This window comes from Dasypus novemcinctus, chromosome 17 (genome assembly GCF_030445035.2).
Source record: "Dasypus novemcinctus isolate mDasNov1 chromosome 17, mDasNov1.1.hap2, whole genome shotgun sequence".
In the NCBI taxonomy this organism is placed as follows: Eukaryota; Metazoa; Chordata; class Mammalia; order Cingulata; family Dasypodidae; genus Dasypus; species Dasypus novemcinctus.
In genome coordinates this window covers 43,599,151-43,626,311 of record NC_080689.1, presented here as the reverse complement: position 1 = coordinate 43,626,311, position 27,161 = coordinate 43,599,151, and the positions used below count along the sequence as shown (strand labels likewise).

At 46.1% G+C, this 27,161-nt stretch overlaps 1 protein-coding gene across 7 annotated transcripts in view; it reads right to left on the bottom strand.

Moving 5' to 3' along the window:
* Positions 1-27,161, bottom strand: part of SPTBN1 (spectrin beta, non-erythrocytic 1) — a 209,084-nt gene that overhangs the window by 5,826 nt on the left and 176,097 nt on the right. For 5 of the 7 annotated variants that reach the window (XM_058278571.2, XM_004454230.5, XM_058278572.1 and 2 more), the window contains 15 exons: positions 26,030-26,120; positions 21,179-21,325; positions 20,052-20,315; positions 18,266-18,490; positions 17,762-17,851; positions 17,309-17,590; positions 16,455-16,585; positions 15,119-15,323; positions 14,353-14,727; positions 9,995-10,239; positions 8,493-8,631; positions 7,665-7,749; positions 5,615-5,811; positions 4,393-4,502; positions 3,676-3,739 (listed from right to left, as the gene is read on the bottom strand). In XM_058278571.2, the coding sequence (XP_058134554.1) occupies positions 3,676-3,739; positions 4,393-4,502; positions 5,615-5,811; positions 7,665-7,749; positions 8,493-8,631; positions 9,995-10,239; positions 14,353-14,727; positions 15,119-15,323; positions 16,455-16,585; positions 17,309-17,590; positions 17,762-17,851; positions 18,266-18,490; positions 20,052-20,315; positions 21,179-21,325; positions 26,030-26,120 (2,650 nt within the window). Of the gene's footprint in view, positions 1-27; positions 3,740-4,392; positions 4,503-5,614; positions 5,812-7,664; positions 7,750-8,492; positions 8,632-9,994; positions 10,240-14,352; positions 14,728-15,118; positions 15,324-16,454; positions 16,586-17,308; positions 17,591-17,761; positions 17,852-18,265; positions 18,491-20,051; positions 20,316-21,178; positions 21,326-26,029; positions 26,121-27,161 lie in introns of all 7 variants that reach the window. The other 2 variants (XR_011646105.1, XR_011646106.1) reach the window with 1 other exon arrangement.

Below are 27,161 nucleotides of genomic sequence, written 5' to 3'. Positions count from 1 at the left end.
GTCACTCAACACCACACGGCTATTTACCCCCAAACAAAGACAGAACCAGGGCCTTCCCCATCACGTGCTTGGTTGATCCTGGTGCCTCGCTGCACTGAGACGAGAAAGCCCAGAGGCAGCCAGGCTTCCAGCGGCTGACCCTTCAAGGCTGGAGACGTCTTCGGGAGCTGTTCCTTCCCAAGCTCATTTAAACTGTTACCCTCATGGGTTTTTCGGCTTTGGAAATGCAGTAGGGTCTCGAGTCATTATCGCTTTCCGCCTGTGTACCATCAACTGTGTACCATGAACTGCAGCAGCCCCTGGCTGACACACCCAGGGTGGGGATTAGCACGTTACCAAAGCTGGGCGTGGCCGACGCTTTAGTGGATTACAGACAGCCTGCGCCCCTCACACATGGACAGACAGGAAGGTGTCAATGGCACACTCATTAGCTACGGCCCCCACTACTGGTGCCCAGAAACAAAAGGACACCCGCTTAGCAGCAACAACCTCGACAGGGTCACCTCCACGGCTGCTTGAGTGTGCTCAGATCTGTCAACTCTCAGGAGCGGGACCTCCCACGTAGAGCTGATCTAAATGGATGGGTCTTAAACTTGATTTTCAGCAAAAGTAATTCTTTGGAAAAAGGGCCGGTGAAAATTTTGGGAGAGAGGAGAATCACAAAGTATGTTACCTTTATACAGACTATCAAAATCAGCTCCAGGGTTTAGGGTGAGCCCGGAGCTTTAATGCAATTTAAGGGTGATTCTGATTGGAAGCCTTTCCCCAGATATCAGTGTGGACAATGGAGCATCGGGCAGGAAGGCATGTGGGAAGGGGTGGTGTGTGGGGATTATCCTGGCCTCTGTCAATGAGGGTCTGACGACAGATGCTTATGAGCAACAGACTACACTTAACTATTGCTCTCTCTCTCTCTCTTTTCATGTAGGAGAGATGAAGGAGGGGAAATAACTAAAAAACAAAACAAAAAACCCACAAAAAATCCCAAACCCAAAAATCCCCCGAAACCCTGAGTGCAACAATGTGAGTGGATTTTAAAGTTGACAAATCTGTTCTAAGGTGAGGAAACTTCTGGTGAGGCAGAAGTGAGTTGGTCGGGAAGGCCTGTGCTGGCTGTGAGTCCAGAGAGACACAGGGTTAGTATGTACAGAAACCAGGTTAAAAAAAATTTAGTGCTGCAGATTTTGGCTTGAAAACTGCTAGTGACAGCAATGACCTGGATAGAGAGATGTCTACAAGGCTAAATATTATCACGCTTGGTGAGACCTCAAGGTAGGTGAAGGCCAGGGATGCCTCTTCTGAGGGAATTTCTGCAGCAAAAATTTTTTCTTTAGAGTTAGAAGGAAAGAGAAAACCCCAAACCAGTATGCAGAGATAATTAATGTTTATGCAAATGAATCACTAACCAAGAAAACAAGGAAAATGAAAGGAACAAAATGAATTTTAATGGACATGTGCTTTAAGCATGCCAACAGACAACACACCACCAGAGACAAACAAAAGCAAATCATAGTGCTGTGATCAACAGTGGATACATGTGATACAGAGCCCCTCCCCGCCCCATGTTGCTTCCCTTTAGCAATTAGTCCAGAGTGCTTTAGTGGCTGGGTACACCTCAGATACCGAAATCAGGAGGTGAACAGGAATGCAACATGACAGCTAGTATAGCACAAGAAACACCCATTGGTTTTCCAAGTGCACGAAGCAACACTGTATTTTCAAGTTCATTAACTTGAGTCTCTGCACCTTAACTCAAAAAAACAAAAGACTTTTCTTCTTCTAGTACAATTCAATTGAAATTTAAGAATTTGTTCTGGCAAGCTACAATTGAAAAACTTAGATAAAAATAGGCATGAGAGCAAATGTTCAGAGCATTACAGCTCTCTTTCCACCTGTGCTCAGAGTTTGTTTTTTGGTCTTCTGAATATATTAAAAAAACATAAAATTGGGTATTAATCCTGATGGTACAAAATTTAAACATATATATATGGAAACATCACATATATACATATAGATCAATGACACACATAATATAATTTGGAGCCAGAAAGACATGTTGGGGCTCCCTAGTGACCAAAGACGAAGCAGTGTCTTTCTCAAAAAAATAATAAAAAAACAAAAAAAGATTTTGGTGTGTTTTAAGGCAGAGACCCAATAATGGTGCACACCACCCCCAGAACATAAGAAGCTTGGCATCTATCTATATACCCATCTACAGTCACCAGTAGATAGATATGTACATAGAGATATGGAAAAACAAACAAGATGCTATATGATGTTATCCTGACAAAAGAAAAAAAAAAAGACATGCATCATGAAATGAAGAGACAAATTAGACTTAACTCATGGAGAACACATATCAAAACAGGTTTCTGATTCCACAAACACATCTAAATATGGCAAATGAGCAAGTGAATGTCTCACGAAGCTTTGATGTAGCATGGATTTGGTTTTGTTTGTTTATCAGTACCAGGGAATCACTTCTTTCATCAGCATTTATTCCTAGGCAATAGGATTTCTGTTAACTATCTTCAATCTCTGCCAGTGGTCTGATAAAAGCCATCATAAAAGACTCCTTACAGAATTTAACAAAAAGTCTTAAGGAAATGAAAAATGACTTGTCTGCAACACGCACTGGAGCTCCAGCCAGGAGGCACGCACGTGCTTCAGCGATGGTCCACCAAGGGCATCGTTCAAGTAATCAGGATGAACCAGAAATGGCTTTTGTTCCGTTTGTTTGAAAAAGTTTATAGTTTGACACCCTGAAGTCACTGACTGGCGGGAGCGGGCTGGAAGCCACCTGCATATCCCACGTTCCAACAACGAGGACGGGGACCGAGAGGGGGGCAGCAGGCGGCCGCGGGCACTTCACTCCCGAGGCCGCCGCCTCATCGGCTGCAAATAAAGCCGAGAGTTCTCAGTTCAGGACTTGGCAGAAAAACAGGAGAGGAACTGGTTTATAAAAAGTAATAAATAACCCGAGGGTATCAAAACGTTTGAGATTCTGTGCCTAAAATTAAAATAGCTTCTGAATCATATCCAACTTCCTTTTTATCCCCTCCCATCTTTGATAAATGAATGCCTCCTTCATGGAATGTTACCAGCTGACTTTAGGTTTTAATTTTAGTATTGAAAGGCTCCCTCCTCATACACCAGCCTTCCTAGTCATGACTAAACGATTGCAGTAAATCTGTTACCTTCAAACAGGTTAATAATATTACATCTATAAAGTGGGTCACAGCACAGTACTGTACCATTAGTAAAACTGGATGTGTCATACCTGTCAGATTCTAGTTTTCTTCTTCATTATGCTGTAATCTCATTTAATTTCAATTACTCAGTAAGGTTTTCGCTGTAAAATCTTAATAAAGTAAAAAGCTCACAATAAATAAATGAAAAGTAAGTTGTAAGGCAACTGAATATCCATCAGTTAAAAGACTCAAATAAACATGGATTAAATGCAAACAAATATGAAACCAAGAAAGGCTATGAATTAAGTAAAAATTTAACACTTTAGGTAAAGTAGAAGCCAAAAGGTCAAACCAACAGGATTTGGAAAGAATGTTTCTTGACAAATGGTAGCGAATTTCACAGTCCAGACCATGGCTGGTCACTGGCTGTCCGTCTGCTATTAAAGTTTTTGTAGTTTTGGTAGGTTTGAGAGCGGTAACTAACCCGTGGAGATCCCTGTTCAGCCGGCAAACCATTCTGGGAAACTTGCTCTCCTTTTGAAGTGTCCCTGTGGTGAGGGGGGAAAGAAAAAGAAAGAAGAGGGAAGGGCCGAAGAAAGGAAGAGGAAAAAGAGGAAAAAAGAGGAGGAGTGAGTGGGGGAGAACAACATCAGTTAATTCTATGACAAATTTCTCTCTGAGCAATATATGTAATTTCTAGTTTTAACTGCGAAACCCTCACTCCAGAGAGAGCAAATCGACACCGCCATGCCCGCCCCAGGCCCGCGCCGCCTCATCGAGGCCGCTGGGGGGCTGTGGTGGGCTCTGCCACAGCTCAACAGCCGGCTGCCCTTCCTGTGAAGGCACTTGGCTGAAACGAAGCGGTGCCCCCAAAAGCATGGCCCCAAGTCCACAGGCCTCAAACAGGGGGTTCACTGTGTCCACCTGGTCACAGGGAGATTGTGAATGTGAGTGTGCGTGCACGCGCACGTGCACAGCAGAGAGGATGCTCTCCGCACTCCATGTGTGCACCCGCGTGGCTACGTGTAGCCGTGGGCAGGCTGGCATCCTCACGGTCACTCAGGGGTGACTACACAGAGCCTAGATTCTCTATGGAAATAGCTGATAGGGAAGGCCCGTGCCCGGCCCCGGAAGACATCCAAAGACCCCACGGGCCTCCGGAGCTAGGGCTGCACCACGTGTGCTGGCGCCTGGGACTCACCACTGCTGGGACTCGGCCTCCTCTGACGCCTTCGTGCTCGGCTCCGGGGAGGGCGGCCGCCTCTTCCTCTCCTCCTCCTCCTGCTGTCTGCGCACTTCCAGTAACTCCAGCTGAGGGGGAAGCGCAGGGAAGCTCAGCAGAACCCCCAAGATCAGTTCTTTTAAGGAAAGGGTTGCTGACGAGCTTCCCAAGTCCCCCTGAACATTCTGCACTGGATCCCAGGGGACAAACAGAGGCACTAACGTCCTAAGCCAACAGCTCTCAGCTCCCAGGAACCACAGCGACAACAGAGAACTACAGGGAACCTCAGTTGGAGTGGGACAAGAGGGCTCTTCCATGGGGTGGCAAAATTCCTGTGAGTTGTTTGGGTGCCCCCTCGGACTCTGGCTTTAATTTCTGAGTTAATCACGTAGCTCTCAAGTCTACTTAAGAACAAAGTAGCTGAGCCTGAGGGTCCTGCCAGACTTCCCACTAACACAGAGCTCAGACAAAGGCCACTACGGCGGAGCTGCAATAATGCTCAAGGAAGCTTCTTGTGCTGTGGTAGGGATTTATGCTCAGCCAAAATCCAAACCAAACATTAAAAGAGTAGTCTAACTGAAACTAAGCCATTTCTATCAGCAGTGTGCATGCACTGGAAGAATTCTGTCTTAACACAGAATTATACAGGTACATTTGAAACCCCCAGAACTGTAGAAATTGGAAAGAAACACCATTTTTATACCACAAGGAATCTTCTTTCTACCAGTACAAAAATCTTGGAAGTGGGAACACTGTTGAGCATGTCTTATTCTAAAGCCTCTATCCTGGCAGAAGCGATGATAGTATGGAGAGAATTTTCAGCAGCCTAGGGTCAAGCTATGCTTGATGGAAATTCAAATTCTGAAGAAATGTTAAGACTGTGCCCCCTTGAAACCAAATCTTCTGTGAAATAGAGGAGGAAAAGCAGATCAAAAGAGGAAAATGACTGCCATCATTCAAAGCCCAGGCACGATGCTACTGTAAGCAACGATAAACCCAGCTGCCCAGGAGATGATGCGGGGTAGCAGCCCTGGACCTTCTCCCGAGGTCCTGCACTGAGAGCCATCTATTTCAGGAAAGTCCCATTGCTTCTGAAAACCAAGCAATAATGTGAACTCCCTAGGTCAAGAGGCAAGTGGGAGGAGAAGGCTGTCCATGCGAGCCAACAGGTAAAGCAGCCCAGGGTCCAGCTGCCACGTACCGTCGTCAACCTTTCCAGGGCGGAGAACCTCTCGTCCCAGGTGGCCGCAGACTTCTCAAATGCCTCATGGCGCTTGATGAGCTTCTCCACCTCATCCACGCTCTGGCCTATCTCTCGGCTGGAGAGGTACGGCTCCTGTCCGAGCAGCCAGGCCTCGGCCACACTGGCGTCCCTTGAGAACTGATGGACCTCCAGAACTGCACAGGGGTACCAAGAGTGAGTGCCGAGGCAGGGACTTGGCCCCTGAGGTCAGCCTCAGCTCCCGGCACTGCTGGGAACTGGTGGAAGCTGCTGGGACAACCCGTACTATCTACTCTAGGTCAGGGCTGTCCAACATAAACACAGCATAATTTAAATTTCCTAGTAGTACGTGAAGAATGTAAAAAGAAATAGGTGAAATTAATCTTAACTGTATATTTTATTTAACTCAATGTATCCTAAATATAATTTCCACATGTTATCACATTTTTTTTCTCGTTCTGAGTCTTCAAAATCTGATGTGCATATTATTTACACTTTTAGCACAGACCAGCCAGACTTCTTGCACTTGCCAGCCGCCTGTGGACAGTGGCTACCACCCTGGCCAGTGCAGGTCCAGAATGGGCACCTGCTCCCTCAGCCTGCTTTAGGGAGCTTCAGAGCCTGCAGGGGTTCATACTCTCCACAGAACCAGATTACGTCAAGGAGCAGGCCTTGGTAAATCACCTTTTCTTTGGGATGCTGTTGTAAGCTTTATTTTGGAGAGTTCAGAGGGAGAAGAGGATACAGGAGCACTACAGAAGTGGGTGACAACACAGGTTTTGCTTTATTTCATTCTGTCCCTCTGTGCATGGAAACACACACATAGCGCTACTTCTGCTGCAGCTATGAGGAGGCTGGGTAGCACCTGCCCACGAACATGAATTTTGATTACATTTCGTGTAGCAACGCCTGTAAGAAATAGACTCTAGGCACTATCAATGTCCCCCAGAAGATGGGACCTGTAGCTGATCAGCTGACCCCTTTCCTCACCCTGGTAGCCCCCAACAGGGCCACAGGGAGAAAATGCCACCCCTGCACCAAGGACTTGCCAGGGAGGGTAAGAGATCCCTCGCCCGCTCTTCAAGGCCAGGGACTGTGAAATGTGGCAGCCCGGTGCCCAGGGTCACAGAGGTGTTTAACACGGGTTTTGCTGAGCTGTACTGCAGCTGCCCTGGGACTTCTCACATTTTACAGACCAAGCCTTCATCTTAAGAATGGCAAAAAGGAGACTTCTGAAGGCACTGGGCCCAAGAGGGTGAGGTGCTTGATGGACGTAGGTTCTGTTTCCAGCAAGTATCACTGGTGCCCTGAAAAGGGGTTATGGTAAGAGGATAGAGCCCAGAGCCCCCAAGAGTCTGGCAAAGTATAGTAATGCTTGAGTAGGGCTACATTCAGTGTTCATACCAATTATATCATAACTGGATCTCACCAAGTATGACAAGTTACTCCCAATACTATATATTATAAACACTGCTCACAAATTCCTTTGTAAGATGAGGGTTTAAAAACAGAACCTACCCCACAGGGTTGCTGTGAGGATTAAATATTCAAATAAAAAGAGAATGCTTAGAAGAGGCTCAGTTCAATGCAAACTTGCAATACATGTTACCTTTTATTTTATTACGTATCAACCTTCCACTAACATCACCAGATAGAAGACCTAATCAGGCCAATTTTCTACCTTCTCGACTCTAGTAATAAGCTTTCCTGAAGATAATCTGGAGGACAGTAACTGCTATTTGTACGCTCAGAGGGATGCTGAATTATCTCAAGCCTGCGTGGATCCTAACAAACACCCAAATAATACTTGTAACACTGAGATAAATCATGGGGTGAAAAAGAATGAGTGTGTCACAGGATACTTAAAAATACTTACAACGTGATGGTGAAACATGACTTGAAAACCTGAAGCATTTGGGACTCCAAAAACTATTGTGATAACATTACACTGACAAAAACATGAAAACAAACTCACATGCTTTCAGGGGACACCCAAAAGACCAGAAAGGTAAACAAAGCACGTCCTTACTCAGTCTTAGCCATTCCCATCGGTCTTCCCACTTGTCAATCATCTCTTTCCTCTTTTCCGTCAACTGCAGCAACTTTTCCTTGATCTGTGAGAAAAGAAGGGCCCCGGGACATCGTAACAGACTGCACCATATTTCCTTGTCTTTGGTCATCTTATACCAGAAAAACACATTTTTCTATAAAGACTATCGCAAAGCCTGCATAATGGACAGGGGGAGGGAAAAGCACAGCAATGCTCTTTCTAGGAAGAGCCAAGAGTAAGGAAGGCTCTGCTCCAGCTGCCTTGTCAAGGAGGCCAACAATGCAGCAGGGCTCCTTGCAGCAGTTACAGTCAGGAAGAAAGGGACAGCAGGGAGGAAAAAGCCTGGAAATCTTTGTGAGGACATCTGTTCCCTTGGAGTGAATGCGCACCAAACTGTTCATTCGCCTCTTTGTTATCAACATCCTAATGGGAACAGGCAACTTTCCACCCAAAAGCAAACTCATCTACGGCATATGGGATGGAGAAGGGGTGTCACCCAGGAAAAGTACTGATGAAGGAGACGAGAAGATGCCAAAACTTCAACTGGGGGGCCTCAAAATTGTCTTCTGTCCCACAGTTGACTGGCTCTTATGTAATTATCTTATGCTAGATGCACAGCAAAGAAGAGAAGAGTTTTGAAATGGATATAAGTATGTGTGGGCATGCACACGTATACGTGTACACAAATAACTCTGTATGTATGTGCATATACAGAAGTGCACACACACATGCATGCAACACAAAATCATTTACAGCTTAACACCAGGTACACTCGCCCTGTGGTCCCAAAGCAAAGCAAGAACCTACCTCCTCAGACGCGTAGTGTTTTCTCGCCAACAGGGATTTCCCAAGTTCAATGCAGGTTGTGAAACTGTCATTACGAGCGTCAATTTCAGCTTTGATACCTTGATGATTATTCATCAATAGTTCAACAGATGATACATCCCTAGAATTAGAAAAATAATACTTCCTTCAGGAGTTTAAACTCTTCAAATAAACGTGGAGGTTTTAAAATGTCGTTAATTTGAAGGAAACTGTCCCATGGTGTGATTCGCAGTGTGAGCACAGACTGGGTCACTGGAGCTAAAGTACGATGATGCTGTGACTCAGGACCAGCTATGCATCCAAACACTAAGAACAAGGCACAACTTACATTTCTTTTTGTGCCTGAATAATTCAAAATGCTTTTAGGTGGGGGCCAGAAAAACCAGTGGATTTCTGTTCAAACCTTTATTTCAAATTGCAATTCAGAACCACAGAGGCTCAGAGGCAGTAACAGGTGTCCCAATTACACCCCGATGAGTTCACTGTCAAAGACGCAGGCCATGTGGATTCCAAAGTGCAAGTGATGTAAGTCTCTATTCAGACAGAGAGAGACAGAGAGTGGGAACCAGCTTCAAAATCAACTATAGGTAAAACCGTGAGAGTGTCTCATAGGTCAAAACCTACTAACTGAAAAAGCCTGATCCAGGAAATATAATGGCATTTTTATAGATTTTAAAAATATTTCTTCTCTTGGGGAATAATTCACTTCTCAGTTATGGTGCAGGCTGAAGCCGACAGATGTGAACCACAAGATCTTTAAGTGCCTGCTTATTCAGCTTATATCAGCTTCTCTTTGCTGCTTTGCGTGAAACAAAGCCAAAGGAAAGGCTCAGAACAAATATTAAATAATAATCAAAAGAAAGCATTAAAGCAGATGTTGAGTGACATCTTTAGTAACGTGTGAAAAGGGACAGAACTTTTTTTTAAAGGTACTGGGGCCTCGTATGTGGGAAGCTGGCACTCAGCCATTGAGCCACATCAGCTTCCCGGAGTTGGTTTTTTCATTTGTATTTATTTTTAGGAGGTACCAGGGATCCAACCCGGGATCTCGTATGTGGGAAAGAGGTGCTCAGCTGCTTGAGCTCCATCTGCTCCCAGAATGGTTATTCATCAGCTACACAGGCAAAGAAAAAGGATTCAGAAAAGCCACCTTCCAATGATGAGGCAGACTTACAAACCCACTACGTGGCTGCTGGAAGCATGAGGTGTCCAGCCACCAGCAGGAGGAGATGGGCGGGCAGGGAACGTGGGGGCAGGTGAGATGGGGCCAAACAGGCAGGGCTGGACACCACCAGGCGCCTCATGCCCCGGCAAGACAGGTCGGAGACAACCGACGCGGTGGCGGCTGCCCCCAGCATACCACCCCCTCACCCCACTCTGCCCTTGAAGCCCTCAGGCGAGAACCGCTTTGGAGGCTCGACGTCCTCTCGGGAAGATCCTTCTATGCTTGGCCCCATTTGCTCCCGACCAGGTCAGCGTGGTACCTCGGCTTCTCCTGGGCTTCGATCTGCCGGATCACGTCGTCCATCCAGAGCATGAGGTCGCGCACCATGCTGAAGAAGCGGAACTTGTCGCCCGTGTCGACCAGCCGCACCCTGCGGCCCTCACAGGCGTCCAGCAGGGCCTTCCACGCTTCCAGGACCTCGTTCTCCCGCTTCTGGATGTCGTCGGCCTTGTCCCCAGCATAGGCCGCCTGGAGACGGGCCGCGTCCTCCTGCAGCTGCCTCACCTGCAGGGAAGACAGGCCGCTCAGACTGCGCGCCGTCAGCCCACCCGCTCCTCCATCTGCCCGACAAGCATGCTGCTGAAACGCCAAAGGGGGCCTGAGTCTCCTGCCCCTCAAGAGCCTTAAGTTTCACGGGGGAGACCCGGGCACAAAAACCCAAGTTTACCATAAACATTCTTAACTACATGAAGTTCCGTATGAATAAGACAAACGAAATGCTACACGGAGGCAGGCAGGAGTGCTTAGTCAGGAGCAGCTCCCTGGAGGTGCCTGGGACAGTGTGGACATGAACAGAAAGCCCATGCCACAGATCTGGGTCTAGTAAAAAATAATTTGCTTCTTTGGAGGAAAGTTGATTTTTTAAAAAAAATCATGAATGAGAAAGTAGCTTTCATGAAGAATGCATTTTGAAAATGCCTTTCCACTGGTATGTGATGCTGCTGCTGAAATCAATACACTTTTCACTTGTAAAAACCTACAAAATGGGACATTTGAAGTTGGAAAACAAAAAAGCAGCTCTTAATGTGATTGAAAGAACAAATGACTGATGTCTAGGAAGATGAAATTAAAGACGTGTAGCAATTAGGTAAATGCAGCCAATGATATACTACTTCTATTTGCACCTGTGTACTTCTCATGGGTCAATATTTTCAGCAACGACAGTTGCCAAAGCCGAAATACAAACATTGGCATGAAAAAAATTCAGGAAATAGGAAATGAAAATGGGTCTTAAACACAAAAAGGTGCTACAACAGAGATACCGTAATTTGTCATCTATTAATTGGCAAAAATTTGTTTGATGACGTTATTTGTCAGTGAACTAATATTTTGTTGATAGGAGTGGGAAAGGACACGGTTCCTACCAAAGGCAATGGGCAACACCCATAAATCACAACTGCATGCATTTTTAGATTTTACAATTATACTTTGGGGAATTTTTCCTATGGATATTCTTGCTTACTTATGAAATATATATAAGATTAGTCAGGCAGGATTGTCTGTGAAAGCCAAAGATTGAAAATAATGTAAATGTCCATCAATGGGGATTGGTTAAATCAATCAAGCTATATCCATACAACAGATGCCCACACAGCTACAAGCAAGACTGAGGAAGTACTCTACACACTAGTAAGAAAAGCGTGACAACATGAGAGCTAAGTGAAACAAGCCAAGTGGAGATAGGCCGCATACTATCCTGCTCTCTGTGCATAAAAGGGGGAACACAAGAATAGGTTTTTGCATCTTTTTTTTGTATATCTAAAGACCCTCTGGAGGGATACAAAAGAAACTAATAACCAAGGCTATTTTATGTCTTTAAATTTCTTTTCCCATATGCTTTGTATAACGTACGTAATATATTACTTGTGCCATACATGCATACAATCCTACGTAAGAATATACACATATGGGTAAAGTGTACTCCATCACTATTTACTGATAAGCCTGTCTCATTGAAATAATAGTCCTGGACGTTGACAGCCTTCCTATGTCTGTGAGGGGAGAATGGGTGAAATGTGACGTGGGGGGAATGTGGGTGGGGATGGACAACATTGGGGCTTGTGGGGAGGTGATTTATTGACCCCAATTGCACAAAAGGACTTTAGGTGGCAACAGGTAAAAAAGAGGTTTCTGCAAAACACGCAAGAATCAGTGGGGGAAAAAACTCGTAGCACTGCACAACAGTGAACCCTAATGTAAACCATGGACTAGAATTACTAGTATAACTAATGATATTCTTTCATCCCTTGTAACAAAGGCACCACACTAATGCAAGGTGTTAAAAGGAGAGAGAGTATACTGGAACTCTGTTTTCTGCATGCTTTTTCTATGAACTTACAACGTTTCTAATCTAAAAAGCATACTTCAAAAAGGCTAAGAAAAAAAAGTTATCATGGGATTTGGTTTCGCTGATAATTGATTTCCATATCCTACAGGGCTGTTGGAAATATTCTCTTTATGGCTCAGGTGTAACAAACTACAATGAGCAAATTCCTGGGAAATTATTTGAAAAGCTAATTTTCTATGTTACTAACCACATCTTTTCAAGCAATTAAAAAAAAAAGTCTTTTCCTGTATCTTTGGTTATTTTTAAATTGCTCTCGTGACAAAATGCAAAGTGGAAGAAGAAGAGAGCAAGAGTGAAAAGTCCCACAACAATGAACTGCTCAGTCACTCAGGACCACGCTCTGGTGCACACCCTGGGAGGCTCCCTGCAGCCAGTGCAGACTGGGGCACGGCAGATCACAGGTAGGCGCAGAGTTCAACAGCTAAGGAGTAAGAAACAGTTGCCTTCTGCACACCTGTGCCAAGAGCCTTCTTTCTGGTGGTTTGCCATCACTACCCTAAGAGCAGAAGGGGCACACGTACTCTTAGAGCTGTGCATGGTCTCGTCCAGCAGCTGTGCAGGGAGTGAGGCTCTCGGCCTGAGTGGACACCTGCCCTGGCCGTGACTCAATCCTGATAGGCTCCCTCACCTCTCTGAACCTTAACAGGTGAAGAGACTTAATGAAAAAGCGAGGAGCAATTTCAACGTCTCTTGAGTCTCTTCAGGTTCTAAAAGTAAATGATTTTCAAGGTGCAAAGGAAAGATTTACTGCTGATAGGATATTTTCTAACTCCATCTCCAGGCATTCCCAAAGTTTTCCTAAGTGCTTCTTACACAACAACAGAGAGAACATTTAGAGAGCTTTTGCTACAGCCTATGTCTTATGAGTATTCACCTCAATCCTCAGGGCATTATTAGGCAAGTGAAGCTTAGAGGTACGGTAAACCTGCAGCTGAACTGAGTGACGGGCCCCAAATCAAACCAGGGTCTGCCTGTCTTCAGTGCGCATGCTCGAACCAAGTGCCCAAGGCGCCCCCACGCATCCCGGGGCCACTTGGTGCTCCGAGACCTTATGTGGAATGAACAAAAGCCACGATGAGCTTTCAGATGGCATCATTCCCCCAGCTCTAGAACAGATCAGGGACCCTTACGCTTGGCGGACCCCTTTTCAACTTCAGCCCGAGCCACTCCATGTACCTTTTAAATATTCCCTCAACACCTTCTATTCCCTTGGTGGAAAAGCTGAAGCCATTTAATCTGAGCAGAGACGCAACAGAGAAGACAATGGCTGGCAGTAAAGGTGGTCCCTCCACAGAACACACTCCAACACTCCCCCAAGTACACTGAAGAATGGCAGCTGATGCTCCTGACCCAATCAGTAGTCAGAAAACTTGGCCCACAGCTAAAGCTGGGCTGCCTGCTTTTTAAGTATTGACTGGGACACAGCACATCCATTTATTTAAGTATGTAACAGAGGCTGCAGGGCATCAAAGCCAAAAATATTTACTATCTGTCCCTTTACAGAAAAAGTTTGGTGACCCTTGCACTGGATGATAAATGTGCTCCTAGATAATAACAAAATCCCTGGTGTACTTGGAACTGGTACTTTTAATAAAAATGGCTTTTCTAGGACCAGGAATTTTAGGGAAGGAGAAAAAAAACCATAATTTATTATTAAATCAAAAGAAATAAGACTAAACTAGAAACTGTGGAATGATTAGAAATGAAAGTAGAGAGTGATTATACTATAGAACCCTACTGTTACGTTATAATTACTTTATCAAACATCATTTAAACAAAATCTTAATGTTAGTCATTTTATACTGGTGGGAAAAACGCCAGGCACATTAGAACATTAGAATTGTGTTTTCCTTCCTTCCGGATACCTTACTCAGACACTGGTTGATGGAAAATAATAAGGTATTATTTTGGAACTTATCCTGGCTTGTTATGCTAACATAACATAAACTCTTATTGAGAAGGCCTATACCTTGCAAATGTTTGTGTGTGCAACTGCTTTATTTATTTTTTCTTTAATCACGGGGGCACTCATCTAGCAGTGTTTGCAAATGTGGTAAACTTAAAGATTTATGGACGGATGGGGGTTCCCCATACAGAGATTTATGGCAGTGTAAGTGCGGGTGTCTGTGTGTGTTTAATCTGGGCAATTCCTTGAGGCAAGTTTTGAGGGAGGCAAGGAATGGAGAGATGCTCCAAATGCACAGACCCTATATGGAAAGAAACACCTAAGCCTTCCCCCAGCGGAACCCCAGCTCTGCTCTCCCACCCACCTGAGTGCCCAGAGCCTGGATGTCGTGCTCAAATGTGGTGTGCATTCTCTGCAAGGTCTCCACTGTGTTCTGGTCTCTCCCAAGCTCCTCAGGGAGCTTCTTGTGTTTGTCCTGTATGCGCCCAAAGATCTCCTTGGCATCGTGGTAAAACTTATGCAGTTCATAGGAGGCCGCCAGAATCTGCGTTCTTGTGTCGATGAGCTCCAGCAGGTCAGCCCAGGCTTCGTTGAGGCCATCCTTCCATTCTGCTATGGTGGCGGCGTCGGAATGTCCAGAGTTGATAAGATCGTCTGCCATGTGATTGACCGTGTCCACGCGCTCCTGCCCAATGTTCCCCGTGTCACGAGCAAATTCCCGGAATCGTTCTTGCAACATCTGGAATGGGGAACAGCAGAAAGAGATCAGTGAGACCACTGTGCAAAATTCATCCCTCGATCACATGAATAAACTTTGGAAAGAAACTGCCCCTAGGTGGGAAGTTAACAGCAATGCACATGACTTGAGAGCAATAGGTCTTAGCTCTAAAACCTCTCATTAATCAGGTTTTCTTCTTGCTTGCTGTCTCCGCTGGGCGAGACCTAGAGAGGTTACTCAACCTAAGCCCAAGTCACCCAGGTGCGACAAAAATGCGGAGTGAAAGGCAAACCCCATGTTTGACCTTTCACTAGGGTACAGAGGGCTTATCTGCTCATCAAAGAGGAATGCAGAGGACCTTCCATACCCAGCCCAGGATGCACTGCCACTCACGCAGGGCCGCGGTACTTGCCGTGACATGCTCGTAGTCCTGGCCCAGCTCATGCGACCCTGCGACCACCTCTCTCTCGGCGATCCACTGTTCCAGGTCGTCCACCTCCCGGTTGAGTTGGAAGAGCCTGTGCCTCTCGTCCAGCTTGCCTCTCCTCTCTTCAGCAAGGTCTTTCAGACCAGCATAAAGTTTATCCACTTTGGACTGCCGCATGCTAATGCGCTCACTGAAAGAGGGGGAGAGCTTACATGTTGATTTTCTTCAGGGAAGATACAAATGCTGGCAGAGGGTGTAACAAAATTTCTCAACGGCAGCTTCAGGTTTGCCTATTTAGTCTAAGAGAAAACTCTGAAATTTGACCTCAACTTCACACTGAAGTATTAAATGTCATCAAAACACACGATAATTAAGGGTAAAGGTCACCCTGAGAATGATGATGGGGGGGGAATCTGAGCTCTCAGTGCCACTGGTTCTGGAAGTCAAGACTTGGTTCAATGCTGGAAGTTACTACAAAATTGGCAGTCAAGGAGGTATCTTTCATTCTCAAGCACCACGCTGCGTGAGGAGCAAACGAAACACTCCACCTGGCGCACGCCAGCCTGGACTTTCTCTGGGCTGGATGCTCGTGCTGACCCTGCTGCTCCAGTTTCGAGGGCGCAGGCTGCCTCAGCAGGCTGCTTCCCTTCCCTCCAAGCAATCCCTTCTAGTATGACAATCCAATGAAAAGAAATAAAAAAGACAGGGATCTGTTGTCTCTCCCTGGCGACTAGGAAGGCTATTTTCTGGGACCCCTGGGACACTGTAAGGACCTCCCATGCCAGCAGAGGCACTGGGCTAAGGCTCACAGCCAGTTCCTTCTCTTTCTAAGCCATGAACAGCGGCTGACAGATAGTCAGGGACCACCACACACACCCACTGCTTTCTAAGCACTAACGTGTGAGAGTTAGGAGACCTTTTGCTCTTCCTGGAAGACCTTTTATTTTGATCCCAAGTAGCCTTGTCTATGGCTCATCCTAAAATTTGTCTGTCCAATAATTACCTCCCTACACTGGAAGACTGTTTCAACCCAGGAGCACATGCTCTGACAACAGGTACCTGTGCAAGGCAATTTGCACTTCTGACTCAGGCTGTCAGGAATAAAACAGGCCTTGGCTGACAGGAGACATTTATTTATCGAACCTAACAGTTTGCCCTCCCTACTCGGCTGAGACCCGCTGGGCCAACGCTTCCCAAAGATCTGCTCTACCAATTCCTCCAGATGAACGCCGCCTTTCTCTTCTGCCTGGCTGAGCAGGTGCGTGCCTTACTGGGACGAGTCGATGGCCTGGCCTCATCTGTACCAAAGGCTCTCACTCACCTTTCAGGATGGCCGTCGGCCACCAGGGCTCGGCTGGTCTTGGAGAGCTGATGGACTGTTTCCGCATAGTCCTCCACAGCTTGTTCCAAAATCTGGTGCTTCTTCAACATGGAGACAGCACTCTGCTCATCCTGCAAAGAGGGGGGATGTCACAACCGCTGCCATCCTCTCTGGGCCAGCACCACTGTGAGAGGGACAGGCTGGGGAGCGGGTGTAACTCAGTGGTTGATGCCTGCTTCCAGGTACGAGGTCCTGGGTTCAATCCCCGGTACCTCCAAAGAGAAATAAATAAAATAAAATAGAGGGACAGCCTGACCCCGTGGTGGGGCAGGAGGAAGGATGATCAGAAATTAAGAGAGCAGAAGCGTGAGATGGGCAGCAGGACACAGAAGCCTCCTGAAAGATCAGGGTGGACTGTACCACAGGAGGCCCCAGCGAATGATGAACATGGGGCAACACAGAAGGGCTAAGACCCCTCTCAGGAGTCCAGGAAAGCTCAGGCACCATGTGCATCCTGCTAGAATCTGAAAGTACGCAGTCTCAGAAGCGTCTTGTACATTGTAAAGTTTAGCTAACCCTGAAACTAGGGAGAGCAAGAAGTACTCGGGTAAACCTCTATTAGAGAAAAAGAGATTTAAGGTATGAACCCAGTCTGAATGACAGACTAGGATTCAGACGAAACAGCATTTCAAGGGGGATCATCAGCCAGCTCTGACTCCTCAGGGAGCACGGAGCCCCGGTGATACTCAGAGAAAACAAGCGAAACGCTTCACCGAGACAAAGCCACCAGCAGGGCACAGGCTCCGCCCTGAGTAGGAGGCTCTGTCGGGGCCGGGTGCTGGGATGCGGCCCACCTTGGCCTTCTCCTCAGACATCATGTACAGCTCCTGCTCACTCATCCACGCCTCGGCCTCAGCCGCATCGAAGTAGTACTGCTGGGCCTTGTGCGACTCCTCCAGCCGCCTGTGGCGTTTCTCCGTCTCCTCGATGAGGAGGCCCCAAAGCTGCTTCAGGTCAGCGAGTCGCTGCCTGATGGCCTCGGCATTGAGGCTGCCACTCTCGGTGACGATGTTCTGGCTCCTCTCAAAGATGTCATCGATGCGAGGCTGGTGCCCCTGGATTTCCTTCTGGAGGGTCTGGATGGGAGAGGGGAACACACACGAAAGACTTGCTAAACTGCAATTGCCCTGTGCCACCAGGGCCCCAAAGTAATCACGAGCATTTGAAGAAGCTCTCTCACCTTCTTTGCCTTATAATTTAGGGCAATTATTTTATCAGGCTAAGCTAGGGTGAAGAGAAACACTTACCTGGTTTTTCTTTATTAATAGCTGCACAGTCTGGAGGTTGTGACCGTGATCTGTGGAAGTTGCCAGGGGCATCCTCTCCCCAACCCACAGCTGGAAAGAATTGTAAACATGTGGTGAGACAGAGTTCCAGGACCCCTCAAAAGAATAATCGTATGAGACACACACAGCAGGGGAGAGTGGAGAGGCCAGCTTCACAGAGAAAGTGTGTCCAATCCCGTTTGGAAGGGCTGCCTGAAGATACAGGGCACTTGTCCCCAGCGTCAGGCTCAACGTGCATTGGAAAGGCCATTCTAGGGCACAAAAGTCCTAGAGAATCATCAGAAACCCAGTGAGAACTGTGGAGTTGCATTTTGCATGGGAGTGGGAAGAACCCACTGAAGACTCGGGACTCCGACAGCTCAGCTCACCAACAGGGCCCCATGATGAGCTCAAGAGAGGTGAGCACAGGGGCCTCCGCTGGCGAGGCCCACGGGAACGCCGCTCGGGCCATGAGGGCCTACTCACGATCTCGTCCTCCACGTCCCTGTTGAACTGGTGGATCTCTTTGGAGGCCAGCAGATTATGCTTCCTCTCGTTCAAGGGTTCGAGCAACTCCATGAACTTGGTCTGCACGGTGAGGCGCTTGCTGTCCACCTCGTCTGTGCTCTTCCCCTCCTGGCTCAGGGCCTGGGCTTGGCTCTGCAGCTCTTCAATCTCCTTCTTCCGAACTTCCATCTGATTCTCCAGCATCTGAGGGCAGAAAACAGATCAGCTCTCACAGGCCAGAGCGGGGAGAACAGCCACTCTTACACAGAACTTGCTATTGGCACTGACCAAGAGGGAAGGCTAAAGAATAGGAATTCATACAGTGGCAAGCCCAAGAAATGGCTTTAACATCTATCAGGCTACCAGTCAGCACTCTGCTCCATCAGCTGATTTTTAAAAACCCTATGTTCATGATATTTTTAACTTGGGAGTAACAGTAGCGTTTATCCAAGAACTCGGGAGGGAAATCATCGGAGAAACAAGAGTTAATTATGGGAACAGGATAGTCTTTGTTCCATTTGTCAAAGACCAATCTAACTATTAAGAAGTCAAAATGATTTTGGAAACAAATTTAACTATTAGGATGGAGCAGTCTTGCTAGAGGCCACTGATCTTTTAGGCAAGAAGGAGGTGGGGCGGGGGGGGGGGGTGCTGATGTAATCATCTTCCCTCAATTTCTTCAATCAGAAAGTTTTTTTTTTTTTTTAACACACTGGATAATGAGCTAAAAACATAAAAATTACTTATTTACATGAAGAAAAAATGGGCGGCAGTGGAAGCAGAGGTTTCCCACTCAGGAGGCATCACCCTGGGTGGCCCACAGGCTGACAGCTTATAGGCAAGGGGTCTGCAACCAAGAATGAATTACATGACTCCCGTTGCAGGTAGGGGAGGAAAACAGCTACAATGACAGCCCACCCGTGGAAAAACTTCCGTAACAAGTAGCTTCAAAGGAATGGAGCAACAATGACATTTAGAAAAAGGAAAGGTGATGTCACTTTGGGTGAAGAAACAAGCCCTGGCACTCAGCACAGATGGGCTTTGCAAACCCACTGGTTCTGGAGCAGAATTGCTGGGCCAGGCAGGACATGGCCACGCACTGCAAACCCAGCCGGGAAAGGCCCCAGGAGATTCTGCCACTGACCTGCTTTCTCGCCTCATCAGACCTGTGTTCTCATAAATTCAAGGTAAACTCATTTGCCCTTAGTGTTTTTCAATCACGATGTAAAAAAACTGTTAAGATTCTTTTATTTCTGCAAAGTACCTTGAGCAACACAGATTACTGCCACATATCTACAAGTTGTAATGATGTGTGGGTGAATATGAACATTGTGCTCACTTAAAATGTAGGGTCACAAAGATGTACTTACCAAATCCAATGGATGTGTCATGATGATGGGAACGAGTGTTGTAGGCGGGGGAGAGGGGGGGTGGGGGGGTGGGGTTGAATGGGACCTCACATATATATTTTTAATGTAATATTATTACAAAGTCAATAAAAAAAAAAAAAAAGTAGGGTCAGATGAAATGAGTATTTCCTCATTGTTAAATGGAGATAATATCCTGTTAACTAAGATGATGTAAATTATTCCCATGCACAGATACCCAATACTTTTACTAATCTCATGTCTTTCCTGTTGACTCTGGAAATGCCTCACAATGCTGTCAGAGCATCAACTCTCAAGAATGTGGAGGCCTGAGATGATAAGAACCGTGGCTGTAAAGTGGGAACAGGCCCAAGGATGTGGTCGCCCTGTCCACTTGCCTGTTGCTTTTTCAGCAGGATATTGACGCTGGTGAGGTCCTTGCCATAGTCGTCAGATTGGATCTGACTCTCTAGGCCGTGCAGCCATTTGTCCAGATCTGCACAGCTCTGGGTGAAAAGTTCAGCCTTATTTGCATCAAAGAGCCGCTGGGCCTTGGTCTGGGTGGTGGATTCAAGGACTTCCCACATTTTATGTAAACCAGTGAGTTTCTCTTTCACCACAGCTTCTGTCTCAGGCTTTTCTGAAATGAGCTGCATCCCTTCCTGGAAAACATAAACCAGTGTCGTTTTAAATCAATATAATTAAATATAGACTACATATCACTGTGAAAAACAAACCAAAGACATTTGATTTACCCATTCATTTCACACACACGTGTACACACATGCACACATGTATGCACAGATTGTCTTTCCACGTGAAGTTACTGCCCAGTAAAATCTCCAATGGCCTAGTCTATACATGTTTTGTGGATTTCATAGGGACTGAGCAACAAGTGATTGCTCATGCTGAAATAGAGGTTTCTACTGGGGCGACAGGACACGAAATGCTAATAACTGAAAGATCCTAACACATTATTAAGTTAAGAGTCAGAAATAACAAAAACTGTGAAGGTAGAAAAGGGAAGGGAAGGGAAAACTCTTCTTCACATTTAGGAATGCTGCACAGAATGGCCATGTGCCCAAATACATCTTAACAATGATTATGGTGCTTCACATATAGTTGTCACACAAGGCAACAGGGATAATTGAACATGCATAATATTTTAAAGTTCTTGCAGTGCAGTATACATAGATAGTGGGCGCTTGCATCCAGAGCTCCCAGTGTCAGGTGCCTGCAGTGGACGAGACACATGGCTGAGACAAAGACCTAGTATCCCTCAGAAGATAAATCAAGCTCTCGGTACCATCTGGCTGAGTTTCTGCTTCTCTCCCTTCTGGTGTTTGAAGTCAGAAATCGGTATGTGGAAGTGGGATGCTAGTGGCTGTGTAACTTTTGTATGTGATCAGGTGTGACTCAAATGTTGGAAAATGTGCCAAATAAAAAGGAGCTCCTCTCTCTCCAGTTCAGTTTCTCACCATGGCCACACCTGAAGAAGGCGGAGACCCCAAACATTTTCACCCACCTTCTCAATTTTGTCAAGCCATTCTTTGTTGGATGCAAGTTCTGCCATAAACGCTTGATGCTTTAACCATTTACTGTGTAGATTTCTGGCTTCATCATAGGACATGTCCTGGGCTGTAAGCATCTTTTCATTGATCCAGAGAGATAGCTAGGGAAGAAAGCAGGAGGGTTTCAGAGACTGTGATCAGACATCAACCTTTCTTCAGCCTGGAAAGGGTTGTGTTTACATCATGCTCTGCAGATTACACGTTTCCACGTCAACAACCAACCAAATATTTAACTTTACAATGCAGACCTGTCATGACAGGTATCCACTACCTGTATAGGGGCTTTGCTTCAAATTGTGTCTCTAACATTAAATCCAGATGTACAAAAGCTCTTGTGTGACAGCATTAAAAATGTCTGGCTCTCTTAGCCAGCTTTTCCCCCAAAGGCTTGTGTTTAAAATTCTGCTCTGACCAGTCCAAGTCATAACTTTTTCCTCCTCCAAATACCTGCATCAGCTATACCATGTTAGTCATGATTGACCATCTTTTACTTCATTTGGCAATCTTTCTATTCTTTTAGTTTTCTAAAACACAGTCTCCCCCCGCCCCAAACTTAAAAATCCTACTCTTTTATTTCCTATACTCTTAATGCCCCTTCATGGGTGCACCTACAGAAATGTCAAAAGGCATAAACAACCTGCGCACTGTAGGGCTAAGCCAACAGCGATGCCCTTCCAATGTGTCCTCCAAGTTTGAGCTACTGTCACCTCTTTATCTATGGGCTCTATTTCCCTAAAGAGCCTTCCATTCATCTGACACTTCACAGGTCTTGATTTTGAGACCCAAAAAGTCTTCTTGGATCTAAACTCTGGAAAGCCACACAGAACCTGCCAGCCACTGAGAGATGAGTAGGGAGTTGTCTTACAAGGCCCAGGGGCGGAAGCTGGCCAAACGCCAGGACCTGGACCCACATTTCCCACTGGCTTTCATCCCAAATTGGCCCCAGCACACTGCTGCCTGCCTGTGATGGGCCACACCAGAGTCCTAACTCCTTTCCTGTGCATAGCCCTAACCCAGGCAGAGCCTTCTATTTGCCTAGGCAAAAGACAAGCAAAGTAATGCAGAGTCAGACCAGAATTAGAAATAAATGTCCTCAGGGAACACGACCCCTGTCCTATGTGACCATGAGAAGTCCACCTTTACATTAGTTGCTGTCCCAACAAGTTTGCACATGAATACCTTCATGGTCCTACCTCCAAAGTTTTACAGATGGTATACAGAAAACCAAGAGGAGAGTCACACAGAATTAACATTTGCAAGGCCATTCATTAGTGCTCTGGATTGCTTCTGGGAAAGGCTTCCCCATAAATTTGATTAAACAACAGAAAGCCTGTTCTTTGGAAACCATGTCAAGGAAAGTAGAGTGGAGCCACTCTGGCACTGAAAGTGGGCAAACTCTGGGCTCCATCACCACCTTTCTCAGGCTACTCGCCATGTGGGAGGACGGGGCGGGGGTGGGGGTGGGGTAAAAGGAAAAGGTAATGAGAGCTTTGATCCTGCTCTTTGTTGAAAGGAAAAAAACCCAATAAATCTCATAAGCCTTTTGTAAGCAACCAAGCATAACAGATGGGTTACTCAACAATAAGACACTAAATTTCCTACTTTAGAAGATTTAGCCATTTTTCAGTCATCTGAGTAGCTATCTGAAAAATATACTATGGCTGCCCATTCAGTCTAAGGGGCAGAGAGGTAAACAGGAAGCCAAACGATAAAACTTCTCCCTGTATTGTATTCTACACACACACAAACAGATTAAACACAATAAAAGGCATTTACTGAAAGTGCCAAAGACATTCACAAATTTTCTCTATTTATAACCATCTACCCAAGAGGGACTAAAAAGAGAGCTACATAAAAGTCAAAGGCTTATAAACAAATCTGCACTTTGCTGAACACACCATCCTATAGATAAAGGATCATGCAAAAGCAGCACAATAAATGGGTCTATGGAACTTGCTAGTTCATCAACATTCTGGAACTAGAGCCACAGTTATTCACTGTGCGTATTTGCAAAGGTCATTGAAGACTATCCTCGTTCTCTGCAGGAAAAATAGCTGTGCGGATTGGAAAAGAACAGGAAAAATGCTTTGATCACCGAATTAAGCTAAATGCAAAGCACTGGACAGGGTATTCCTGTGCCAGACACATTTCTTTTTTTCCTTCACCCAAAAAACTGGAGGGGTACTGTAAAAGGGAAAAAAAGAGAAATGAAATGACTTTTACACTATTCATTCACTTTTTCAGGATATTGCATTAACATAACACTACAAAAATTCTGCCCCTTCTATCTCTATCTTTAGCTGGGAGTAGGTGGGTCCCTGATCATTCCCATGGTAGTGCTGGGACAACAGCTGCCGCATGCAGGTGGTGTTTGGGGTGGGGGCGCACACAGGGCTGAGTTCACCATCCCATCTTCTCTAGTCAAGGTACTCAACAAGGAAGGAGATGTGACAAAGAGACAAACCCCTGGATTCTCTGAGCCTTGAACAACACCAAGTCAGTAAAGGTATTAAATTTGACTTCTGTGTGCTCAGTATCTACTGGCCTAACAGGTAGATTTTCAAATGTAGAGCTGATCTGCACATGGACTCCAGTCTTAGAGAATTTGGCTTAAAACTAGTATGCTTTAATGAGGCTGCACATTTACAGCCAAGAATAATACCCATCACCCTTCTGACTGTATTTCTACACCAAGTGTTTTGGAGTCACAAAAACTGAGCTAGACGTTGCCACTGAGGAGAGCCAGTGTATGTTGATGTGGGATGACCGGCACTCCCTGGTAGAGACTATGGGTTCATGAATTTTTTATTGAGGCTCATGGAGAGACAAGCAGAACAGGGGAAAAGGATAGACCTGGGAGGCTTAACAGAGCTGTCACAGGAGACCTGCAGATCATCTCCATGACCTAAAAAGACCCAGCCAAAACTTTCCTGTACACTCTGAGGAGAAATCCCACAGGATGGAGTCTCTCCAGGCTTCAAAATGGAAACTAGAAACCAGCAGCAGGGTTTCTAGGACACTTGTAACTTAGGATACTCATGTGGAACAAATGGGAATGAAAAGCAAGGGACCTACTGTGACTGACCACTTCCTGTGATTCCACTGGCTAGGACTGTCATCTCATCTACTTACCACCTATTTCTACTTCTGAATCCACATGTATGTAAGGGCAGAGGACAGGAAATTCCAGACATAACTGAGTTTCTCTCAAGGGCTCCCCTCATCCATCCACTTGCCTCCTAATAACTTCTTGGCAACATGCCCCTGAAGCAAGGGTCTGGGATCCCGATAAGCCCCTGACCTCTACCCCCAGGAACAGGGCCTGAGATTAAGATGAGCCACTGATGGTGCCTCAAGTCGTGGAAGGCACAGCCCAGCCTGCAGACATCCCATCCCTTTTATTCCCTCCAAAGCAAAAGGGCCACTTGGTAGTCACTGTGGCCAAACATCCAACTCCACAGCCACATGCAGGTTCCCATACTCTCCTCTACGCCCTGACTTGGGACATGAATGCCCCTTTAAATGAGCATCCTATTCAAGTAGGTTATTAATGCTTGCAAGTCACTTAGAGAAGCACTCCCGTCCTGTCTGGCTCCAGGCAAATCCCCCAAGACCTAGATTCATCAATGCGGCCTGAAAGCCGACAGACGCCGAGCTACAGAGTTTAGGGCTTTCCTTTGTAGGGTTTAGCGGCTGGAGAGTATTACAAGACTCACAATAAGACAGCAGTGTAATGGACATGCAGGAGTGCTTCTGTCACAGATGTCCTCACCTGTCACTGTAACAGCTGCATTTCTTTCAACACACAGCCACCTTGTGCATGCAGGGTGTGTGTGATGATCTGGGTCACCTCAGCACAACTGGTCCCAGCCCCACTCCCTCTACCCCGGAGTCTACACTTCCTGTGGATGTTCCCCATCCCATTTCTGCATCCTAGGAGCTTTGCTCCAGTAAACCAGAGAGGCCCGAGCATCACAGTTGTCCTCTGGCAGAGAGAGAAATTGTGTTGCTCATGAATTTACACACGTGACTCCAGGTAGATGCTTTTCCCCAACTAGCTTGCAGAGAGCTTTCTAACCAATCCTAGCTTCCAAAGTTTGTTTATATATGTGTCTGGGGAGTATGAAATAGTATGAGAAACATCAGATAATAACAGGTTAAAATGAAGTGTTTGCTAGAGGATTACTGCTCTCAGTATATAGACACATACCCAAGGAACCTGAAAGATGGAGATCTTAAGTGAATAAGAAACGTGGTTTCTTTCTAATTAAACTGTTTCTTACCTGGTAGCCAATTTCAGTTCCTTGTAATTCTTTCCTTCCGTACCATTTAAATTTACATTGCTTTAAATACTTGGACAATAACATAAAATGTTTTTAACTTGTAGGATGTTCTAGAACAGAACTTTCTGCGACTATGGAAAGGCCCCACTTGGCACCACTCGATCACAGCAGCCGCTAGTCACACGTGGCTACTGAGCACTTCAAAAAAGGTTGTGTGCCCGAGGAACTACCCTTTCAGTTACATTTGATCTTGAACAATTGACAAAGCCATGTGTGGCTAGTGGGTACCGTAGTGGACAGTGCAGTCCTAGACAATGATAATCTCAGAACATACAGGGTGAGCACTGTTCTCCTGGGTTAGCGAGTTGACAGGCTGCCAAAGCTTCCCTCCCACCCCCAAGCCTAAAAGGTGATACAAACTTCTGGTCTCAGTTAGTTTTCCAGCTGGAGGGATATCTGGCCAAGTGCCAGCTGGCTACTGTCGGAGACCCAGACAGGAGAAACTAAGGGGTGATGTCATACCTCCTGACAATCCTGAAGGAATTTCTGAAGATCTCTGTTGTCCTTCAGTCGCATCAGAAGTTCGCTGGCTGCCTCGCGATTCTTCCTGTGTCTGTTATAACAACAATAATAATGATAAATTTTAGAAAAGTAGGGAAACTTGCAATACAGAATTTACAACCCTAGTTCTTTCCCAGGCTTTGACATGTGCTGAAAAGAGTTTGTTTACAGCTGTGAGGGGGGACAAGATAAACAAGAGATTTTAGTGTCCTACGAGTGAGTACAGGCCACACAGCAGGCCAAAGATACAGTCAGATGATCTCTGCTGCTTCCTGATCTGGTACAGGGAAAAAACACTGAGCACGCACTATGCATGCATCCCTACTGAGGGTGAATTCAAGAAACCCACAACTGTGGAGAGGACACGTATGGGCTTAAGAATATATACACACACACATAATCATTTAACTGACTTTACATTAATGTTGCCTGATAAACAGCTTCCCATTTTTAGAAAAAGACTTGTAACAAAACCCAGGAATGATCCGTTTTGGACCACTGAGATGATATACCTCAACTCCATGCTTCATTAAGAGATGAGGTTAACTAAGGTTCACAGAAGGTCAAGGCACCTTAGACAAAACTAGTAAGAAAAGGAAGGAGCTGAACATGGTGAACGAGAAGGGAAACGGGGCACGCACGGCTCCAGCGACAGCTCAGAGGCAGCACCCGCGCTTCTTCCTGCCCACCCTTGGAGGTCCTGGCCCCTGCTTCTCCACCAGAAACGTCGTCCACGCGCCCATTGGTTCAGCATCTCCACCAGAAAATAAGGGACAGGAACGTGAACGCCTTGGAAAGGACTGCTTTTAGATGGCTCCACTGCAATGGGGGATGAACTGAACCACACTGAGAAATCAGAAGCATTCCCATGGATACTGCCTCCTCGATACTCCCAGGTAATCCAAAAAGAAAGCTGGTGAAGTACAGGGAACCAAGAGTGGGCAAGAAACAGCACACAAACATGATCTGGGTTTTCACGCCAGTTCTCAAAGCGCTTGTGTGCCGCATGTGCCTGGCAAGGTGCTCATCAATCTTCCAGCCTCCAGCGCAGGGTGAGGAAGGAAATAACCTGTATCTCTGCATTGCCGAGGGA